Source organism: Sinocyclocheilus anshuiensis, unplaced genomic scaffold (genome assembly GCF_001515605.1).
Source record: "Sinocyclocheilus anshuiensis isolate Anshui unplaced genomic scaffold, SAMN03320099.WGS_v1.1 scaffold470, whole genome shotgun sequence".
Classification (NCBI taxonomy): domain Eukaryota; kingdom Metazoa; phylum Chordata; class Actinopteri; order Cypriniformes; family Cyprinidae; genus Sinocyclocheilus; species Sinocyclocheilus anshuiensis.
The window spans coordinates 102,125-123,475 of NW_015542341.1; the positions used below are offsets into that span (position 1 = coordinate 102,125).

Consider the following 21,351-nt stretch of genomic DNA (forward strand, 5'->3'; position numbering starts at 1 on the left):
AAGGAGGGACTTTGTAGAAAACGAAGCGTTTGAGAGAGGCGGGGCATAGAGGACCTATAATAATGTACAGTATTTGAAAAATAATGTGTTTTTTGAACATTAAAGCATGTCAACATATTCTGTTACACCAAATACACAAAATAATGATCTTTAAAAAAGCATCATATGATCCCTTTAAACTTTTCTCTCCCTCAAGAATTTCGAAACAGTTATCCACGCATTCATTACCACACGTCTTGACTATTGTAATTTACTTTATTATGGAGCTAATAGTTCATCTATTGGGCGTTTACAATTTGTTCAGAACGCTGCTACTAGGCTGTTGACCGGTAGCAAAAAAATTTATCGCATTACTCCCATCTTGATGTCTCTGCGCTGGCTACCGGTTAAATTTAGAATAGAGTTTACAATTTCAGTCTTCGTTTATAAATATTTACATGGCTTAGCTCCAGGCTACCTTTCTGCTTTGGTACTCCCTCATAACCCAACTAGGTCACTTAGGTCTGGGCATCTTGGATTACTCTCTGTGTGTAGGACTAAGCAAAAACATAGAGGGGACAGAGCCTTTGCAAGGGTTGGCCCCAAAATATGGAACAGCTTACCAGTGTCAATTCGAACAGTATCATCTCTTTCTATGTTTAAATCAAAGCTTAAATCTTATTTTTAAATCTATGGCGTTTAACAACAAATGAATATTAACAATTAAATATTTTACTTTGCTGTTTGAAATTCTCTTTTTATGTATTGTTTCTAATGTACAGCACTTTGATCAACCTTTTGGTTGTTTTTATATGTGCTTTATAAATAACTAACTAACTTATACTGTCTTTTTACGCGTTGCATCGCGCCGCATAAACATAAAACCATGTCTGCATTTGTGATCGGAGAAATGACAAACAACAAGCGCTAAATTTCTTATGTTGAAATATGCTCAATATCTTTGTGGGAACCATATTACTTATGTTTACGCTTTTATGAAGTTTGACAGCCCCTAGTCCCCATCCTTTTTCATTATATGGACAAGAGCAGTGTAAACGTTCTTCAAAACATCTAATTTTGTCATACAGATTTGGAATGACAGGAGCATAAGCAAATGATAGCATAATTAAAATTCCCTTTAAGGTGAGTTGATACGCCCATGAATTCATTTGAAAATCTGTGTTTTTATGGACAGCTAATGTCTGTGTACTCCTTATCGAGTATTAATGGTGTTGTTACAGAGATGTGTCTCTTTCAGTCTTTAGACAGGATGATTTATGCGTTGTGTTAAGGGGGATGTGCACACTTTGTAAATTCATCAACTCTTTGACCCCCAGGTTAAACCCTTCCACTATACATTGCACTGCATGTCACCTTTGCGGATCTAAATTAATCTCAAAAGCGCATAAAGAACCATCCATCCTCTACTGTCTGCTTGAGCCCCAGAGGAACAGACCCTCCCTTAAACACCTGACGCCAGCATCTATCTACTCATATCACTCCATTCAGTCTCCTGCTTGACCTCTTCTCAATGCAAATAACCTGATATAATGTACCTCTTTATTATTGTTTGTGCTCATTAATTCTCACGCTAATTACAGTTCCGCTTCTTTCACAGTGCCTGTCCACTCTAAGGCATTTGATAAGCTAATCTAACCATGCTTGACTTGAAGCAAGTTAGTTTTTCTACATTGTCTATTTGCTGTAATTACAGGGACGAAGAATTGCAGCAAAAGACGATAAGGATAGATTGGCTCTTTCGGATTTCATCAGGAACTGATTCATTTAATTTACATAGCATCTCTGCAGATGTCCCTTATGTCTTATTGTTTTTAGATAATTGCTTGTGTAATTGTGAAGTCATAATTTTACTGGATTATGTGAGGGTGCTAGGATGGAGATGGAGAGAGAGCTAAAAATTCAGTCATTATTTTCTCACTGGTGCATTAAAACAACACCAGGGTGAATAAGTAATGACTGAATTTTTGGGTGAACAATCCCTTTAATATCAAATTTTTTTGGACTGCAGAAGAAAGAAAGTCATGCAGGTTTGGAACGACATGAGAGTGAGTAAACAATGAGGAAAATTTGCATTACATCTGCTTTAAAGGGGTCATATGATGTTGCTAAAAAGAACATTATTTTGTGTATTTGGTGTAATGAAATGTGTGAAGAAATAACAAAAGCAAAATAATTAGTCTAAGTGACGAATTATTAAAAATAAATAAATATGAATAATAAAGTGGTATTTTTCATCAGAGAGACCCAAGGCCCAAAATAACAAACAAAACCAATCTAATAAAATAAAACAATATAAATAACCTGTCACAAAGAAAAAGAAAAAGAAATACAATAAACCTAACCTATCTACTCTTAACCAAAAAACATAGTAGAAATTATATTTAAACAAAAGGGCAGGTCTCTCCTACATTACTATCACATTTCAAAAGAACCAAACAATCAAAAGAAACACTAACAACACATCTTGGTCTGGCGGCTAACAGGGAGTCTGGACCAGTGCGACTGGCCCAAAGTCGCTCCGCCGCCTTCTGAAGAGCGGAAGTGGCGTTTTAAAAGGACTGCCAGCTGATCACACCAATTATCGCTGATAGATGGCAGCACCCCTAGTAAATCAGCAGCGATCTGAAACTCAAACAGAAAACATCCAACAGAACACAAATATTATGGAAACACAAAAAACATCATAACGTAACAGTAGACACGCCCCTTCTGCTGATTGGCTACAAGTTTGTTTTGGTACTCTGTGTTGCATCCAGTGGGGACATAATTACGGATTATAATGACTTATTTTTCTAAACATGGAGTATCGTTTCATTTATATGCTGATGACACCCAGTTGTATCTTCCACTTAAACGTAACGATTCATGTTCTATTGAGGTTTTGCTAGCATGCCTACGGGATCTGAAATCATGGCTTTCGCAAAATTGTTTGGCCTTAAATGAGAAAAAAACTGAAGTTGTATTGTTTGGACCAAGTGACTTTTATGATGGTGGTGATCTGGATCTAGGCTTTTTAAGATCTCATGTTACTCCGTGTGCGAAAAACTTTGGCGTTTTAATTGACGCAGGACTTCGGTTTGATAAAAATTAATTCTGTCGTCAAATCATGCTTTTTCCATTTACGCTACCTTGCAAAAGTTTAAAGGGGTCATATAATAAATCGCATCATATGACCCCTTTAATGCTGCTGTTTTTAGTTTGTAGTTGAGATTCGTATTTATTTTTTTGTAATTTGACGGATGTCCTCAGATTGTGTGCTTGCTGTCAGGGACACACAGCTTGAATCCCCCAAACTGAAGGTTCCCAGCCCAACTACAGCATTCTTTAATTACAGCCAGGATGAAAATGTGTCTCTGTGTTCTGGGAATAAGAGGCTCCTTTAGTGCTCTACTTATTGTTTCCTTCTTAATGTATTTATTTATTAAAACCTTTCAGAACACAAAGACCGGATTGGAGCGATTATATATGGGAAATTCAGATTTTTTGAAGGCTTGCAGAACACAGTAACCATAACACGTACTCAGAAACCAGAAGAGTCGCATCGGCATCATATTATGCAACTAGGACCACCACCCTGGTTTCTCACCAACAAAAAAATATCATGGTATTTAAAATAGTACCATTGTATTTTATTATGCTATGGTAATTATTCAGTACCATGGCATATATATGACAGAACCAAGGTGTAACCATCTGATATTTTCAAAATGTACTCTTTACAAACATGCATTTCTTTTGCTCTCACTGCTCTTTTATTACTGTATATAAATACATATTAAATTGCACAAAATCCCATATTTACTCTTTTTTCATGAGAAATTATATAAACGCATAACTTCACTGTGATCTGGAATGTCTACTGTATTGAAAAACACCTCAGGCACTAGCGCCCTCTATTGGTCAGGGATTGAAATCTCAAGGTGTGAGCATGCTATACTATTATATCTATTAATATTTAGATTTCACTTGGTTTTACTTTTGATTTGTTTTGTTATGTGATTTTGTCTTTTTAATATTTCTATTTTTACCCCCAGTTTAGTTTTGGTAATTTTATTACTAAAACTTCAGCTTATTTTTAGTTGCCAAGTTTTTCATCTAATATTCATATTTTATGTGATTTTATGTTTCAGTTCAAGCTTTTATTTCAATTCAGAATTTATTTTTTTAATTCTTTTAGTTTTAGTGAATAAGTCATCATATCATTTCACTAGACTGTCCCTCTCAAATTCACTCAGAGATGAGCGTGGGTCTAGACTAGGGATGCACCGATACCACTTTTTCCAGTACTTGCCCGATACCGATACTTTTATTTTTGGTATTTGCCGATACCGAGTACCGATACCAATATTTTTATTGCATTTGTAAATTTTTAAAATACTGGGTACAGAAACCAAAAGAGTATGTATAATGTTAGTTGGTTAACTTTATTTATCAAATAGATACAGTCAAACCAAAATTTATTCAGACACCTTCAACATTTCTCCCATTATCACAGTTTATTCGCTATAGTTTAGAAAATGGTAATAAAATATAACAAGAACTCAGAGTTAAACGGAGTCAGAACAAATTCAGCTTGATAATGTTAGATAACGTTGATAGAAAGGTATGTAATGGATTACAATCAACCAAAAATTAGACATCTGTTAGTATGACAGTATTTACACAACTATCAATACTTAGTTGGGCAACCCTTAGCCTTAATGACAGCCTGTAGTCTCCTGGGCATGCTGTCACCCAGCTTCATGCAAACCTCAACTTCAATGTTTTTTTCCCAGACTTGGCGTTTGGTATGGGGGCATTTTAATGAGTACGAGTATGAGTACAGGAGCTCAGTATCGGTGCATCCCTAGTCTAGACATATTGATCCTTCTCATCGTTTTACATTTCCATAATTGATTTTATGGTATTACCTGAAATCCCCGAAGTGAGCTTTGATAAATCCGCTTGAGCTTGTGAAAGTGCACGCAGATATTCAGACAAACAAAAGACAGAGCAGCCTGTTATCTGCACTCCCTTTTGGCAGACTCCTTTCTCAACCAGTCACTTTGACTAAACCTGATTGGTCTCTTTAAACATGGCCCTTTCTTCATCCTCAGACACTGATACAATCACAGAACACTTCTTAAGAAGATCAAAGCTGAGGATCAAATCAGGTTTTTGCTGCTTTAGCTCAGTTCTGTGGTGAGGAGCCAGAAATCACTGTCACCAAATGAGGACTAATGTGCCTTTTATTCTTTATTTTGAAGGAAGAAACATTTTTGAAGTCTTTGTGTGTGTGTGTGTGTGTGTGTGTGTGTGTGTGTGTGTGTGTGTAATATCATAAACATCTTGCAATATACAATGTTTCTGCAATGCATCTGGATCCCCTGCTACTGCTTTAGGTCCTCATTGTGTCCCATTAACATCAGTTCAACACAGACAATGCCGTAGATTAAAGTCAGTTGCCTTTTACAGCTCCCTTAGAGTATAATTTTACATGTGAATCGCTGTTCTTACAGACAAACAGTTGATCTTGAATCTGTCTGCACTACTTTTTCATTGTTGGTCTTTGTAAACATGCATTAGATGGACATCTTTGACCATTTAAGCACATTTCATTGGTCTCGTGTCATGAGTGCAACATTTTTAAGACCGCATGTTAACTTTAAAGAGGCCAAACTTTTAAACACTTGCTTTTTAACGCATGCTTTCTTTCCCCTTTTAGTTGTTTTTTAACAAAAGAACACCCTGGCCTCTAAAGCAGCTGAATTCCTGTTACAGCTGTGTATTTGTATTACATATGTTATTGTCTGTGCCTTTGTGAGCAGGTGTCTTTGTGTCACTGTTGGTGCCAGCCTCCGCAGAGGTTGACATGTGCGGTTTAGTTCCGGATGTTGTGCCATTAATAATTAGGCTTCCTCTTTATTCTGGCAGTTTAATTAAAACTGTCACCTTTCTATGCAGCACAGAAAGTTTCCCCACAGCATTGCATTGCGGTTGCTTAGCATAATGGCTAGTGCATGAAAATGTTTGCTGGTAATTGCCATGCTCACTCGTAGAGGAGTTTGTGATTGCAGCAATGATGGAATGACAAAAGTAGAGAAAGCTGACTAATGTCAGGTTGGTGAAAGCATGAGAAACATTTTTCCACTCGCAGGCACTGGCCAGGCAAGGACTGAGCAGTTTATGGACCCTTTCTAAGTTTACAACTATGCAGCTCACCATATAATTGTGCATAGTTAGGATAGCAAAATAAATGGGCTTATCAGGTTTTAAAAGAAAGGAGAAAGCGCTTCCCGTGTCTTTTGTTATTAGTCAAAGATAGTGTGTCTAATTCAAATTTTTGCCCAAATTCATCTGTCACAAAGCTGTTTAAGGTTAAAAATAAATGACCCAGACTACATTAAATAGGGGTTGAATGAGAATGAACATGGTTTGTGGTGATCACTATGTATTTTGTGAGGTGAATTATGGGCTGCACGATAAAGCCTTTTGAAATTTAAAAGACATTTAACTCTATGCCTTGATAAATATTAGCACTGTCAATCAATGTTAGTGTGTTAATGTTTTTTGACAGCCCTAAATATACTAATAAATCAAATTATTTATTATTAATATAAATGTAAATTATGTAGTTAGTTATATAGCATGATAATACTATACAAATGATGTAATTTTGTAAAATGTTTGCTTGTTTGTTTGTTTTCCTGAGAAAATAGTTTGTGTGTTGAGTTGCTTCTTGATTTCCAAATGGAGCATCGAGGTCCTGAAGCAAAAAAAAAAACAGTTGTGAACCTCCAGGCTAAGATCTGTTGCTTAAAAATCTGTTCTCTTGTTTGATTTTCAGAGTGATCAGCAGAGCTCCAGGACTGAAGCTGGTTGTTGAGACACTGATGTCATCACTCAAGCCTATCGGGAACATTGTAGTTATCTGTTGTGCCTTCTTCATTATTTTTGGCATCTTGGGAGTTCAAGTAAGTACAAAACAGCATAACCTTGCAGAAATCACAAGCGTAAACCAGTTTAAAGAGTTTTTTTTTTTTTTTTTTTTTTTTTGTAGTTTTAATAAGACTTTGAGCACTTTTCAGCTTTGTCAGCATGGCAGGCCATCTTAAACAAGCTTAGGCCAGTTTTAGCTATGTTTTTCAGTAGGGAAGTTAGAAATGCTACCTAACAGTTATATAGCAGATATAATATTTCTTGCTTGGATCAGACTATTAAAGTAAAAGCCAGTCTTAATTTAAGGGATTAATTGTAGTAATTCCTTCTAAGAAACCGTCATATATAAAGTAACACAACATTTGACAGCTCTGTGTATTTAATCCACAAGATTGCCTTTAAGACTTTTTGTGAGAGTGAAAGAGGTGGTGCATAGAACAAATACATGATTTTCTGTCATTTCTGTAAATTTGAAACATACTCTTCTTGCCCACAGCTGAATAATTTGACTATGATTAAAATGTTCTGTTTTTCATACTTCCACAATTTACGTAAGTCCTTAGGGAACGTCGATGTAATTTATCTTCCATTCTTCCAGGAAAAGATGCCAGTGCTCTTTGAGCCTGTATGATGTGGCATGTGTAACATTGGCTTTGTCCTTGTATGGTTTTCACTAAACAGTCATACTGGACTTTCAATAATGGGGACATAACCATCTTGTATGAAGTTGTAACATATAATTCATATATAGTAATGTAATGCGCTTATATGTACATAATATATGTAATTGAAATCTGAACTCTTTATAAAAATTGACCAATAATTGTCAGCTATTGTCATTAAATTCCATACCCTCTTTTTCTTCCAATATATATAGAATATATTTATATTTATTATCTCAAGACACTTGATATCTGTCGTTCTAGTTGAGACATTTTTATGCGCGTTATTCCAAAAAATCACTCACAGAGAAAAGGAAGGTTGGTTGTGAGCTGATAAAATTGTTTTTTTCCTCACAGCTCTTCAAAGGAAAGTTCTTTGTGTGTCAGGGGGAGGATACGAGGAACATCACCAACAAGTCTGATTGCCTCCAGGCTAGCAACAAATGGGTCAGGCACAAGTACAACTTTGATAACCTGGGGCAGGTAAGCGTTTAACCTGGCAATGGTTACACAAACTTTCGCTCTTTCTCAAGATGCTCTTTTAGATGTATCTACAAGCGAGTGGTAATGCCACTTCCAATTTGAAAAGAATCTGTTATGGTCTCATCCCATTTTCAACAAAGTCAAATGGAGCCACTGAAGTCAAAGATTTCTTTTAACCTCTTTTATTATCTCTCACTTCCCTCAGGCCCTCATGTCCCTTTTTGTTCTGGCTTCCAAAGACGGTTGGGTGGACATAATGTACGACGGCCTGGATTCTGTCGGTGTCGATCAGCAGGTATTGACTATATCAGAAGCTCCTGTTACCTGCATAACATTTAATTGTAATAATATTTATATGCCTATGGGTTCCCCTTTTGATATTTTTGATCTAAAACTGTGGACAATGTGGCAACCTTATTTAATTGGGTCACTGTTTATAGAATGCAAACAAACTTTGGGCCAGAATACATCCCAGTCATTCGCGTTCTCTGATAACTGCAAACTCTGATTGGACAAACTCCATGAACTGAATCAGAGCTGAAAAATCATTGGTCAGCAATCCTGTCCTGGCTTCAAAGAACTGCTTTTCCATTCATCAGTTTTTCTGTAAAGCTCCTTACTGTCCATTCAACAGACCTCTTTGAAGTGGCTTATTTTACACTCTTCCCCCAAAATGTCTATTTTTTTTAATACAGTTTGAATTTTTGAATAATTTTGAATTAATTTTTGAGTAATAATATATAGGATGATTTTTGTGCCTGAAAAGGAAGTCTCCATGCCTCATGCCTGGCTGTAGGCTCCTGAAATTGTTCTGCTCTATTTGAAAAGAGCCCAGCCCTTGTCCTAGCCAAGGCATTCATGCGTTTGAATTGGCACAGATATCTCTTCTTCAAATTCATGCTGTGTGACCTGTGCCTCACCATTGCACACAGAACACTTAATCTAGCCTAGAGGCAGGCATCTTTCGGGTCCCCAGCAGGACAGACCTTTGAACTGAAATTTTATTGATATCACAATTCTCCATCATCACCATCTTGAACATGGCTGTAAGCTACTCCTTGGGACCTGACTCAGCAACTGATGTATTTTTATAAAATTTTTTGGAATTTGAAATTATTATATTATATTATATTATATTATATTATTAATTTATTAGATAAATATATATATATGGCCTTTTTTCCCTTTCTATATATATATATATATATATATATATATAATTAAATAAATCAAATGCAAAAGATATGTATAAAAATGTATTAACATAAGTAAGTAGGTAGGTAATGCAAGTCAACATCGCTGAATTGCTGGCCCAACTTACTGTTGAGCCTTGAATAAACTTCCTAACTAGCTTAACCACCAATGTGTGTGCACATTAGTGTGCATTCTGTACATTAATCCATGTTGTGTTTTTCTGTTTTGTAGCCCGTCATGAATTACAACCCATGGATGCTGCTCTATTTCATCTCCTTCTTGCTGATCGTGGCTTTCTTTGTGCTCAACATGTTCGTCGGCGTGGTGGTCGAGAACTTTCACAAGTGCCGGCGGCACCAGGAGGCCGAAGAAGCCAAACTGCGCGAGGAGAAGCGCCTTAAACGCATGGAGAAAAAAAGAAGGAGTAAGGAGAAGGAGCTAGCTGGTCGGTAGCCTTTCCACACCTTTCTGAGTCCTGCTTGATCATTTTGATTTGACCATGTGCTAAATTAGTTGCTAATGCTAATTAGTGATCAGCGTATGAGGAATGAGATGCTCGGGCCCGTAATTAGCTAGGAATCCGCCCCTCCCCGGCTTGCCCCCCTTTTGCCTGGGAACGTCTCTAGAGCATGTCCCATGGCTTGCATGGTGATCTGCTTACTGAGAGAGCAGGGTGTGCGGTGGACCCCTGCCCCAGGGCTCTGCCCACCCTGCTCCTCTCATGCATGTAGGACAGTGCAGTCTGAGAAGTAAATAAAAATCCCGTTGTTGTCACTCTCAAATTGGTTACATCCATCAGCTGCCTGCTCCAATGCTACTCAGGATGCACGGCGTGATATTGATGACCTTCTCTTTTGGTTCCACTGCCTGCTATTTTCAGTACAAGGCGTTAGCATTTAAACAACATCACCGAGAATCTCCGTGTGGATGCTAGGGACATTGGTTTGGACATTGGTCCAGCATGTTTGATCTTTACAGTTAAAAATGGGAATTTTCTTTTCTTTTTTTTAAGCCTTGAGAAATACAGATGTAAATGGGTGATCTATATACTATAACATCTTGTGTCAGACCACAAGATCAGAGACTAAAACTCATGCAAGGCAAACAAAGCTAGTCTCATTGGTACTTTTATCATCTAATCTCAGTTCAAAGGTCAAATCTAGCCCTCTCTAAATGTACTGTCACACCATACATTCTCAATATCTATATTTGATTTGCACATTAGCTGATTAGTGTGTCCTTTTGTTTTATAGTGCTATCATGCCATCAGATCTAGCTGGAGAGGGAAAGGTGCTTTATTTTACCTTGCTTCATCTTTTCTTTTTGCTACAAATCTAATTTTCAGTAGGTGTGAATGTCTGACGGGATGTGTCAGGTTTCTGGGGTGGAAATGGGATTAAACCGTGTGTCAGCTTTGCCTGGCCTGATTAATATTTTGAAACTTCTTTTTGAACATAATATCTAAATATCCTGAGGTAACTTTTTGTGCACTTTTGCTATAAAAAGTTGAGCAGAAAAGTTGGGGTTCCTTTCAGGCGAACTTGTTGGTATCATTAACTGAAAAAAGCTTTATTTGTTTGTTTGCCAGACATTTCCATCCACAAAGTATTTCAAGAACAGTAATCTAGGGCTCGAACATCTGGGATAAATAGATTTAGTATTAGTGTTTTACACATAACAATAGAGTTATTTTGGACTCAGAATAATTGGAACGCCCACCGGCATATTCTCTCAGAAAAGCTCCTTTGACGGTTTCTTTGCTTGCCCTACCTGATTAACATGGTTTCGTTCTTCTAGATGTAATGCTGACCGGTGTCAGTTGGTCCAGTCCCGATCACACACAAGGTACAGATTGCTTATGGCATGTCTATGTGTTCACCGTGGTGATGGTGGTGGTTTTGGGATGAGGGTGGTAGAGGGACACTGGGAGGGAAGGCACCATCAGCGCCCATGTTCTCACCTCATCAGATCTGATCTGACCACACAAGAATTGTCTGTGGAAGTGTGTATGTCCGGTTTCCACACCTCATCACCAGCTCTAGCCAGCCCAGCCTCAAACTCACACCGGGGATGGATAGAGAGAGAAAGGGAGAGAAGGTATTACTGTAATTGGTGGTATTACAGGTCCGATCTCTCGATGTTGCCCCCAGCGTGACGCACTGTGGCTGACTGTTCGAAGGGAAGAGTATCACTGTTAATGTCTTAGCTTTTATTGATCTGTATGCTTCAGAGTTTTCTCATCGGTTTGGTGTTGTGGCGTAGTGCTTCACTTCGTTTTGTGATGTTACACCATAACACTGTTTTCAGAGTTACTGACATGCTAAACACAACACCTTGCTGTTGCTGTTGTTCAGAGGCTGCATGACGTGTTGATACTCATTTGTGACTTGCGTGAGTGAAATGTTTGTATGGCACACTTGTTCCACTTTGACTTCAGAAAATGTTGCTGTACTGGGTGGGCTGTTTTACATGATTTTATTTGGTACAGTGATTTGAGTACAGCTGGCTTATTTTGGATATAAGAGGGTATAATACAATATTTGTTTCCTATACTTCTGAAGTGTTGGAATGTATAAGCTAGGGCTGCAACTAACAACTATTTTGATTATCAAATAATTATAATTAATTATAGATATCTGTTATATCTGATATCTGTTATGCGCTATTAAATGATATGGAGGAAAGTCTATATAATTTATGTACACTATGGTCAAAATGGTTTATAATATAGTTATTTTAAATATATATATATATATATATATATATATATATATATATATATTGTTTTCGTACATAAAGCCTGTTTCCCCCCAGTTTTCACTGTTGTAGCATTTCAGGTTTCAATTACAGCCAATTTTAAACCGAAATTTGATGTCTGTCATGAAAATGTAACTGTATTAGTGACATATGAACTAATATGAACGCTCAATGTTAGGACTTGCTGTTTTGCATAATAGAACTACTCTCATTATAACAGTATATCAGTAAAATGTACAAGAGCATTCAAAACTTTGATCATAATTGATCAAAAGCGACAGTAAAGTTTATAATGATGCAAAAGATTTCTATTTCAAATAAATGCTGTTTAGTTATTGTCAGTTATTGCAGCCCTAGCATTAGCCGTATGAAAGCCGTATTTTATTTTTAAATTTATGATATATTTATATATTTTTTGGTTCCCTTCCAAAACTTTTATCTGCTGTACAGAAACAAGCACCTATGACAGTTTTTTTTTCCTTTTTTAAATATAAAAAAAAAAATTGGCAGTTATATACTGTAACTTAAAAAGCGGAATATTTTTGTGCATGGAACATGTTTACCTGTGTTGTTCTCAGTGTAGCTGAGAGTCTGTTATCTTTCCCCTTCTGTCTGTGTTCTGCCTCTGTGAACAAGAGCTCCCTCTTGAACCCCTTTCCGTTTCTCCTCCCTGCCTCTCTTTCTTTCTATTTCTCTGTCTCCAACTTTCTTTTGTCTCTCTTTGCCCCCATTCCCCTAATGTTCTTGCAAAGCATCTCTCTTTCCCCTTTCTCAGTTATGCATTTTAAAACCCTTTAAATTTTGTTTTATCACCAGTGTTTAGTGTTAGACATGAACATCTCTTTTATGATTAAAATTAGCATACACAGCTACGCTAATAAACTAAGTAATGCATCCACACCAGAAGGTGCCAGTATAACGTTCAAGACCACTGAGATGAATAAGTGAAAAAATAAACAAAAACATGCTGAATGCACTTCTAATGTTTTTTGTATATTGTTTATGAAGCTGTATATGCTAATATATTCTAACATGAGAGCTCTACAGATTAGCCTGGTATAACCGTTGATTGATCACATTTTTCCATGTTTTAAACACGGTTCACATTTGCATGCGTCGACATTGTTCACACTATGATTGAGTTCTGTCATCGCACTTGGGATTAAAAAATGACAGGCTCCATTTTGAAGACAATGTGTTAATTAGTCGACCATCCAGTTACTCTGTGCCTCAGCATATTTTATCATTCTGTTTTGGGTTTCTGTTTAGGAGAGGTGGGGGTGTTGCCCCCTGCCAGTCTGTCTCTCTCGATTAGCTTCTGTTCCCCTCTATCGCTGCTGTATGCTCGCGTGTGGGATCAAAGGGCTGGTTAATCATATCACTCTGCAGTAGGGCTGAAACCATCTGCCTCTCCTCTACCGGTGTCCTCCCCAGTCGACATTTATTAGCCGTTCTCTGAGGTGCCTCATCAGAAATGTGTCCTGCCAGCAGTTCGCCCGGACACACTGTATCAACAAGGCATATCGTTTGGAGGTGTCCTTGATTAGGTAACATATCTGATTTACCGTAAGTCCTTTTAGGCTGCAGCATAGTAGTAATTCTTATCCTGCTACTATCGAGGCAGGTTTGCATTTTTAATCATTCATTCAAAATCAGGATGTTGCCTCATTGATAAGCATAGACGGAATCTACAGATGGATCCTTTTGAATTCAGTTAATTTTTCTCTCATAAAACAAGCTGATGGTATTTGTTAACACCTTGACATTATTATTAATCGTAAAGAAATACTTAACTTTTGATATTTAAGGATGTAAATCAGTGACAAATTTTCATGAATGATTAAGTTTCAATAGATCCATCAATGAGGAGATCAAATATTCATGTTGCGACAATTGCTTAAGCTTTTATCATGGTATATTATCACGATATTGAAATAAGTTGCTAAAAAGTGTTGTTATGCTATAATACGTATTTAAGCACTCTGTTTAAGAACTCTATACATTTCTGTGTATTGCTTTATTGTATTTAAATATTCAAAATAAACTATTTTTCCATACAGATTAAAGTGCAGAAGAATAGGCCTGTAGAAAACAATAGGCCTAATAAAGGGGTCATCGGATGCCCATTTTTCACAAGTTGATATGATTCTTTAGGGTCTTAATGAAAGTGAAAGTGACGTGACATGTGGCCAAGTATGGTGACCCATACTCGGAATTAGTGCTCTGCATTTATCCCATTCAAAGTGCACACACACAGCAGTGAACACACACACACACACCGTGAACACACACCCGGCGCAGTGGGCAGCCAATGCTGCGGGTGTGCAGTTGCGGCTTCGGTGCCTTGCTCAAGGGCACCTCAGTCGTGATATTGAAGGTGCGAGAGAGGGCTATACATTCACTCCCCCCACCTACAATCCCTGCCGGTACGAGACTCGAACCCACAACCTTTGGGTTACAATTTCCGACTCTAACCATTAGGCCACGACTTCCATGTGATGAAAAGTCTGTAACATAGTTTGGTTAAATTTTCTCAATGGTAGTGTAAAACAACACCGTTTTTACCGTCAAAAACAGCTCTGTCTACAGCACGCTGTTTTATTGCATTCCACTTTAAATGCAAATGAGCTCTGCTCACCCCGCCCCTCTCTTCCGAGCCACTCTCTGAGAGGCGGTAAACTTTAGCCACATTCATCGTAAAACTTGCTAATTAGCACATTATTAGGAAAAGCGATTTGCAAAGATTCATTAAAAAAACACACTCACTTCTTCTGGAGGTGAAGCTGGATCACGAATGATTCATGCGAACATAGACTCATTTAGGTAGATCGGGGGCGCATTCCCTTCAGAAACACAGGTAATCCACTGCGTCTTCAACGACTCAGATGACAGGAGTAAATGACGACTGCTATGTTCATTATTATATCCAACAACAGAATACCTCGATCGCTTAGGAGTCATTCTTGTCTTCATCTGCTCCGGCGGTAAAACAGTGGTGGACTGATGACAGCTCACTCAGGGTGGGTCTAAGGTAAGACGCCAGTCCAGTCTGTGCTGAAACGCTACATCAAACAAACAATCGTGGGAGGGGCCAGTCTGTGTGCCGTCACACAGACAGGCATCTGAGATCGGCTCGATTTGAGAAAGGGGAAATGATTTAACGGGTTAAAAAACAAAGCACTGGGTGGATCTTTATCATTATAGGGTGGTTGTGTACACACACTGCCAACACACATTTCAGTTCAAACAGCTTTTAAAAGTGCATTTAAGGGTTACCTGGGTAATGGCTGCATGTCTGCTGTCTCTTCAGCGCCATCTGCTGTCAGAGTGTGAATGTGCTTGTTTACATCAGAGTGTGCGCTTGCGTGTTGTGCGTTTTAACTGGATGATGGGAAAAGTATTCTTAAAATGCATTCTAAAAATCTGAATAATAAATAATTATTCATGGTATTTTGAAGTGCCCATGATAACAATATCATGCATGTTTATTATTGTGATATATCGTATAGCTGTATATCGGCACATTTAATGTCTCAAAACACAACATTGATCAGATATTGATTACATTGCATTGCCATTTAAAAAAAAAAAACTTTTACATGAACATTAAATAATGTAACATGGAAAGACAATAATTATAAAGTTATAAAGTAAAAAAATGTTAATTTAAAGGTAAATGACCTTTTTCAATGTGATGGGGAAAAAACACTAAATGCTGAAGAATGGATTCTGCTTACTCTTTATTTTTAAATAATTAATTCAGTTTATTCGCATAGCGTTTTGTACAATACATATGGTTCCAAAGCAGCTTTACAGAAAATAGAAAAATAAATAAGATAAAAGGAAAAGAAAAACAGTGCTAGACAACCCCCCCAGTGAGCAAGCCAAAGGCAAGAGTGGCAAGGAAAAACACCCTAGCATTAAGTATAATAATTACTTGAAATAAGAAATAGCTGCTTTGTATTATTTATAAATATTTGTATTATATATTTTTGCTGCTTAACTCAAAACTAAATGAGTAATAAATCTGCTATAAATATCAAAAGTTGCATACTATATGACAGTATTGTTAGTTTATAGAACAATCCCTTTTATGTTTTTTTTTTCCAAGAATGACCCTGACATTTTTCCATTTTACCTTTTCTCTCCTGATTTGTTGGAAAATCTGCTAAATGGATTTAAATATGAAAAAATGTATTAAACAGAGAAAAAAATACTACATTCTTATTCATAGCTGAAAGCGCAATCAAATTGGTAAAATTGGTAATTAATGAACTGGGATGTGTAGAACTTCATAAATGACGGATGTCCTAATTCTGCGGTTTTGCAGGCATATTCATTGGGTTCAATGCACAGGGGCTACAGTTACATTGAAAAACCAGCCCCTGATAGCAAATACGCCTTAATGAAGAACATGATGTCAGCATTTATTTCATTTGTCTTTATGCTCCCACGTAGAGCTGGAGACGACCAACCAATCTTTCTTTAAATCTCTAGCAATCTCTCGACTGTTACTAGGGGAGCGATGAGACGGCGAGTGACAGAGGGAGAAAATTAAATTACTAAGTGTCTTGTAACCTCCACTCTTGGCAGCAGAAGGCAGCACGGTCACTTATGTAACCTGGCAGCTCCAAACACCATTTCCTTTCTTCCTACTGCAAGTGAAAATGACTCAAAGTCTTCTTTATGTAACTTGGGCAAGCAACAGCCCCCCAAATTGAACAGGTGGCATAATGTTTTCAGCTAAAAAGACTTCCTTTTGCTCCGATATATGTCAAGATATGATCCTTTACCTCTAGAATAGTTAGTGTATAAGCTCACTTGACTTTCTAATAGAAGCAGTCACAATTGGATATAACACATTTTATGCAGTTTGTGATTAGGGAATGCATGGGTGGGTTTTATAAAGCCCATGTTACCATCTTAAAATGTACCATATATAAATAAAAACTCATTAACTGAAATATTCTGCTACCTCATGTAAGGGTACAAGAAACATCCAATTTAGAGTTTGATTCTGATTTAAATTGCACACAGTGTCCTACATTTCAGCAGACTCATGCCGTTTGGCAGGAAGTGCACCTAATCTCTTTATGGGTCTTCATGGTTCATTCAGTAAGGGAGTAGGTTTATTAACCGAATAGATAGAATACAGAGTTAAAAGTCTTTTCTGCGAGTGAGTTGTTGTAACCTCTTGGTGCAACATGATATTTTTTGTAACCTCTCAGAGTTGTGTACTGATACAGCTGGCTTGTTTGTCATGTTGTGGGAGTGGAGGCTTTACAAATACCAGCCGAGAGAGGGATGTAGCGCTGTCTGGGTGGTTAAACAAGCCATGTGAGCTATAGAAAGAAAATAACGGGAAGAGGTAAAGAGATTCTGCTCAAGTAGCACCACTTGAGCAGTACAAGTGATCTGTGTTTGTGATTATAGGGTGCTTGTGATTGGTCTAGAAGATTTTGTTCGTTTTAGCAGAAACAGTAAAGGTGCAGACACGGTTACCATTTTCTGCAAATTTTCGTGGGTGAAACCCAGTCATTTCAATTGGAATCCATGCGATCAGACGAAAGATGTCCCCACACAGATTTTGCAATGGGTTCAAGTTGGTCACACAATTGACTGCTTTGACCAACAGAAAGCTGCTTGGTTTGAAAGTGCCTTCTGTGTGAGCTGTGCTTCATAATTTAGCATGCTATTGACTTTTCTGGCCGATATTTTGCAGAATTTGCTTATGTGAACGCACCTGAATACATTGCCAGATATATACATTTAGCAGCTGATTTTATCGAAAACAACTTACAAATGTAGAGCAACAACTAGTGTTGGGGAAGCTACTTTTAAACTGTAGCTTGCCAATAGGGGTGGGCGATATAGCCTCAAAATTATATCACGATATTTCAAGAATATTTCCGATAACGATATTTATGATGATATAGACAAAAAAAAAACATGGAACAACTCTTTATTGGTGATTGCAGCTGGCAGGCAGCAGCATTTATTAGTGCAAACAAAATGAAGGGCATTTTCCATCCTTTTCCAATGAGCTACTGTCATCGATGACAGACTACCTCATTTGAAGTGTAAATCTATTGTCATAAGGTGGCAGAAGCAGCTGTGTGTTCGACTTGAAGCAGACCGATCGGTGTATGACGTCAAAATACCGCGAGAGTGACTTGCCCCTTATTTAGGCCCCGTCCACACGGAGACACGTTTAGATGTATATGCATACATTTTGTATCATATAGGCGTTTTGTCCAGACGGATCCGGCGTTTTGGGAGAGTGAAACCGCTATTTTTTTAAAACCGGGTCCCAGAGTGGATAAATCTGAAAACGACGCCGTTGCGTTTTCGTGTGGACAGCGAATCCGTATATTTTCTGAAACGATGATGTCATCAGCCCACGTCTCGCCCCTAGTCAGACACTGCTACTTTTTTAGTGTATCTCTGTGGCAGAATTGCAGCGCCACATACTGGTCTGTCATGTATACTACATCGTTTTGTATCGGTTTCGTGTGTACACAGATATTTCTTGAGACGAGGGAAAAAAAAGATCGGATAGGAAAAGCTCTGGCTTCGTGTGGACGTAGCCACTGCATGCGTCTGCGGCGCGCTACGGCTCCGACGTGGCCACTCTAGTAAATGCTTGTGTTTACACCAGCGTAGCCGCGGCACGTTTCAGAAGCGGCTTTCTGGACCGCTTCGCTAAAGATATGTGCCTCGCTTATTTTTGAAGGTAAGAGTGTGCGCTCGAATATGCTCTAGAACCGCTCTCGCAATACTTTGATGTCATACAATTTTTTTATCACATACAAAGACCCTTTATATGGTATGAGAAAAATATTGTGAAATAAAAAAAAAAACATAATTAAATAATAAACTTATATGTTATCACTTTACTAAAGTCAATAATTTTAAATAAAATATTTTTAAATAAAATATTATTTCAATTTTTTACACATAAAGAAACTTAATTTAAATTATTTGTAAAGCAGTTTTCATAATAAATATAATTTCATTATAAATAGTTGTTATAAAAATACAACATTAAATCAACATGTATATTTACAAACTTTATTTTTAATCCGGTTCTTTTACATTACGAACTCTTACATTTAAATGAATAGGACTTTGCTGTGCTACATGCAAGAGATAAACATTATAGAAAAGTTAATTTGTGTATTATGCTTGGCAGTAAAGCGGTGTGTGCAATACACTGTGACATAAAAACGGTGTTTGTCACAAAATGTTGCATGTTAGTGGAAGCTACACTGTTTTATGTCACTACTTTCAGTTAGTTTCTCCTCAGCATTGGCAACATCATAAACAAACATTCATCCTAAATAGACAGTAACATGAAGTGTTGCAACAAGTTCCAAGATTGCTCTGAAAAGCATGAGCTGAAAGTGATAAAAGTTATATCTTTTTTTTTTCATTTTGATGTAGTTATTCTCTCTATTCTCTAGATTTGGAGGTTCTACAATGAACTCTGAAAAAGTGAAAAAGAAAATTTTTCCCTTTGCTCTTATAAACAGGGTTTGACTGTCACATACCAAACATATGACCTCGGATGTTATACATGCATTATTCTAGAACAGGTTTTGATTGTCAGATTTGCCAGGTACTCTAACTAACCTCTCATGTTGAGTAATATAAATGACATCACTCTTGCGGCTCTCTGCACATCATCACCGTTGCCCATCCACCAGCCTCTGCCATCCAGCCTCCATCTCAAACGGCCCATCTTGCTCAAGTCAGACTCAGAAAGAAAGTGTGGTTTGTGTGCCACGTCTGCCAGCATGATATTATGTGTGTGTCTATGTGTTTCTCACCCTAATTAACTATCCTACAGTATATGTTTGTCAGTGTTAGTGTATGTGTGTTTTCTTTACCATGGCCTCCCATTATTGAAGATTTCTTTCTCTTATAATAATTGCTGTTTGCCTCCAATTTCTCCTCTTCCTTGTTATTTTTCACTCTTTTGCCTGTTTTAAGCAGGCATTTAGTCTGTCATTTCCTGTTGTTTTTGACTCGGTGTATGCTGGCATTTTTGCAAGTTTTTTAAGGCTTTTCATGCACTTTCCATTTAAATAATTTGAAGGGGATCCAGAGTTCCTAATTTTAAAGTCTTAAGAGCTTTTTCCTCCAAGTGCACGTGAGCTGCGGCAAAGTCAGAATCAAGTCGAAAGCATCAAGACCAGCATGAAGTCTCAGTGGGATGAAAAGGATTTCCTGTTGTTTTTGACTCGGTGTATGCTGGCATATTGAGTGAAATAAAAAGTGAACAAGTGCAGGGTCTCTGCCAAGCTAATTTTTGCATTGGGGTGCATCAGCAGTATGTCCAGCAGACATCGACTCATTACTTTAGGAGCAACTCATTGACCATGCACTTAAGGAGGGTAAAACCAGCCTCAATTAAAAACCATTCACCATAAAACAAATGAAGCTGCAATTTGCTGCCTTCCCTTTCAGATGGCTGTTTTATCATCTCTGCTTTTTCCCCTTTCTATTTTTGTCTGACATTTTGCCATGCTGGCTTTAGAATTTTTCTCTGGCTCTTCCTTTAAATAACAGTCTAGTCCTCCCACTGCCCACAATTCCCCAGTGCTCATGACTTTAACCCCACATGACTCGTGAAGTCTGCATAATGGAAAGATCTTTCCCGAACACATTGCTCAGCAGTCTAGTTGTAAGTATCGCTTTATAAGGCTACGTCAACCTTTAAAACATCAGTGATGTCCACCTTTAGGCCCTCAAAATTATGAACCATTTTGCAATATTTGATGGTGTTTGTAGTACAAATTATGTAGATAATGGATCAGAGTTTGTCTGTATTTCCCAACTGACTTAGCTTCTGAGGTGCTAGCTGCTATATAGTTAATTTCATGGAATGACACCTTCCACATCTTTTCTCTTCTCTATTATGCATTGTTAAAATGTTTCCCGAAAGGACTTTGGACCTCCTAGTAGATGGGTTAGATATTCACCCAAAGATAAAAGGGAGAGCTTTTTCCTCCAAGTGCACGTGAGCTGCGGCAAAGTCAGAATCAAGTCGAAAGCATCAAGACCAGCATGAAGTCTCAGTGGGATGAAAAGGCCAAGAGATTTGTTGTCGTACCCTCCTTTTCGGGGCTGATGGGTATTGCATTGAGTTTTAACAGTTAGCGTGTCCAAGACTGGTGGCCGACCGCCATTTTGTGGCTATATTCAAATGTGGTATCATTCAGCCCAAAACCTTCAATTGCTTCACCCAATAATCTGGCCGTTGTTCTCAAATGTATTCATAGATGGAATTGGGAACGGGCTAAAATTGCCATCTAAGCAAAGAATTTCTCATAAA

General features: G+C 37.7%; 1 protein-coding gene across 1 annotated transcript in view; it reads left to right on the forward strand.

Moving 5' to 3' along the window:
- Positions 1 to 21,351, forward strand: part of LOC107691213 (voltage-dependent T-type calcium channel subunit alpha-1G-like) — a 135,060-nt gene that overhangs the window by 81,909 nt on the left and 31,800 nt on the right. The window contains exons 21-25 of the mRNA XM_016489712.1: positions 6,827 to 6,953; positions 7,938 to 8,063; positions 8,269 to 8,358; positions 9,489 to 9,681; positions 11,055 to 11,102. Coding sequence (XP_016345198.1) covers positions 6,827 to 6,953; positions 7,938 to 8,063; positions 8,269 to 8,358; positions 9,489 to 9,681; positions 11,055 to 11,102 — 584 coding nt within the window. The remainder of the gene's footprint in view (positions 1 to 6,826; positions 6,954 to 7,937; positions 8,064 to 8,268; positions 8,359 to 9,488; positions 9,682 to 11,054; positions 11,103 to 21,351) is intronic.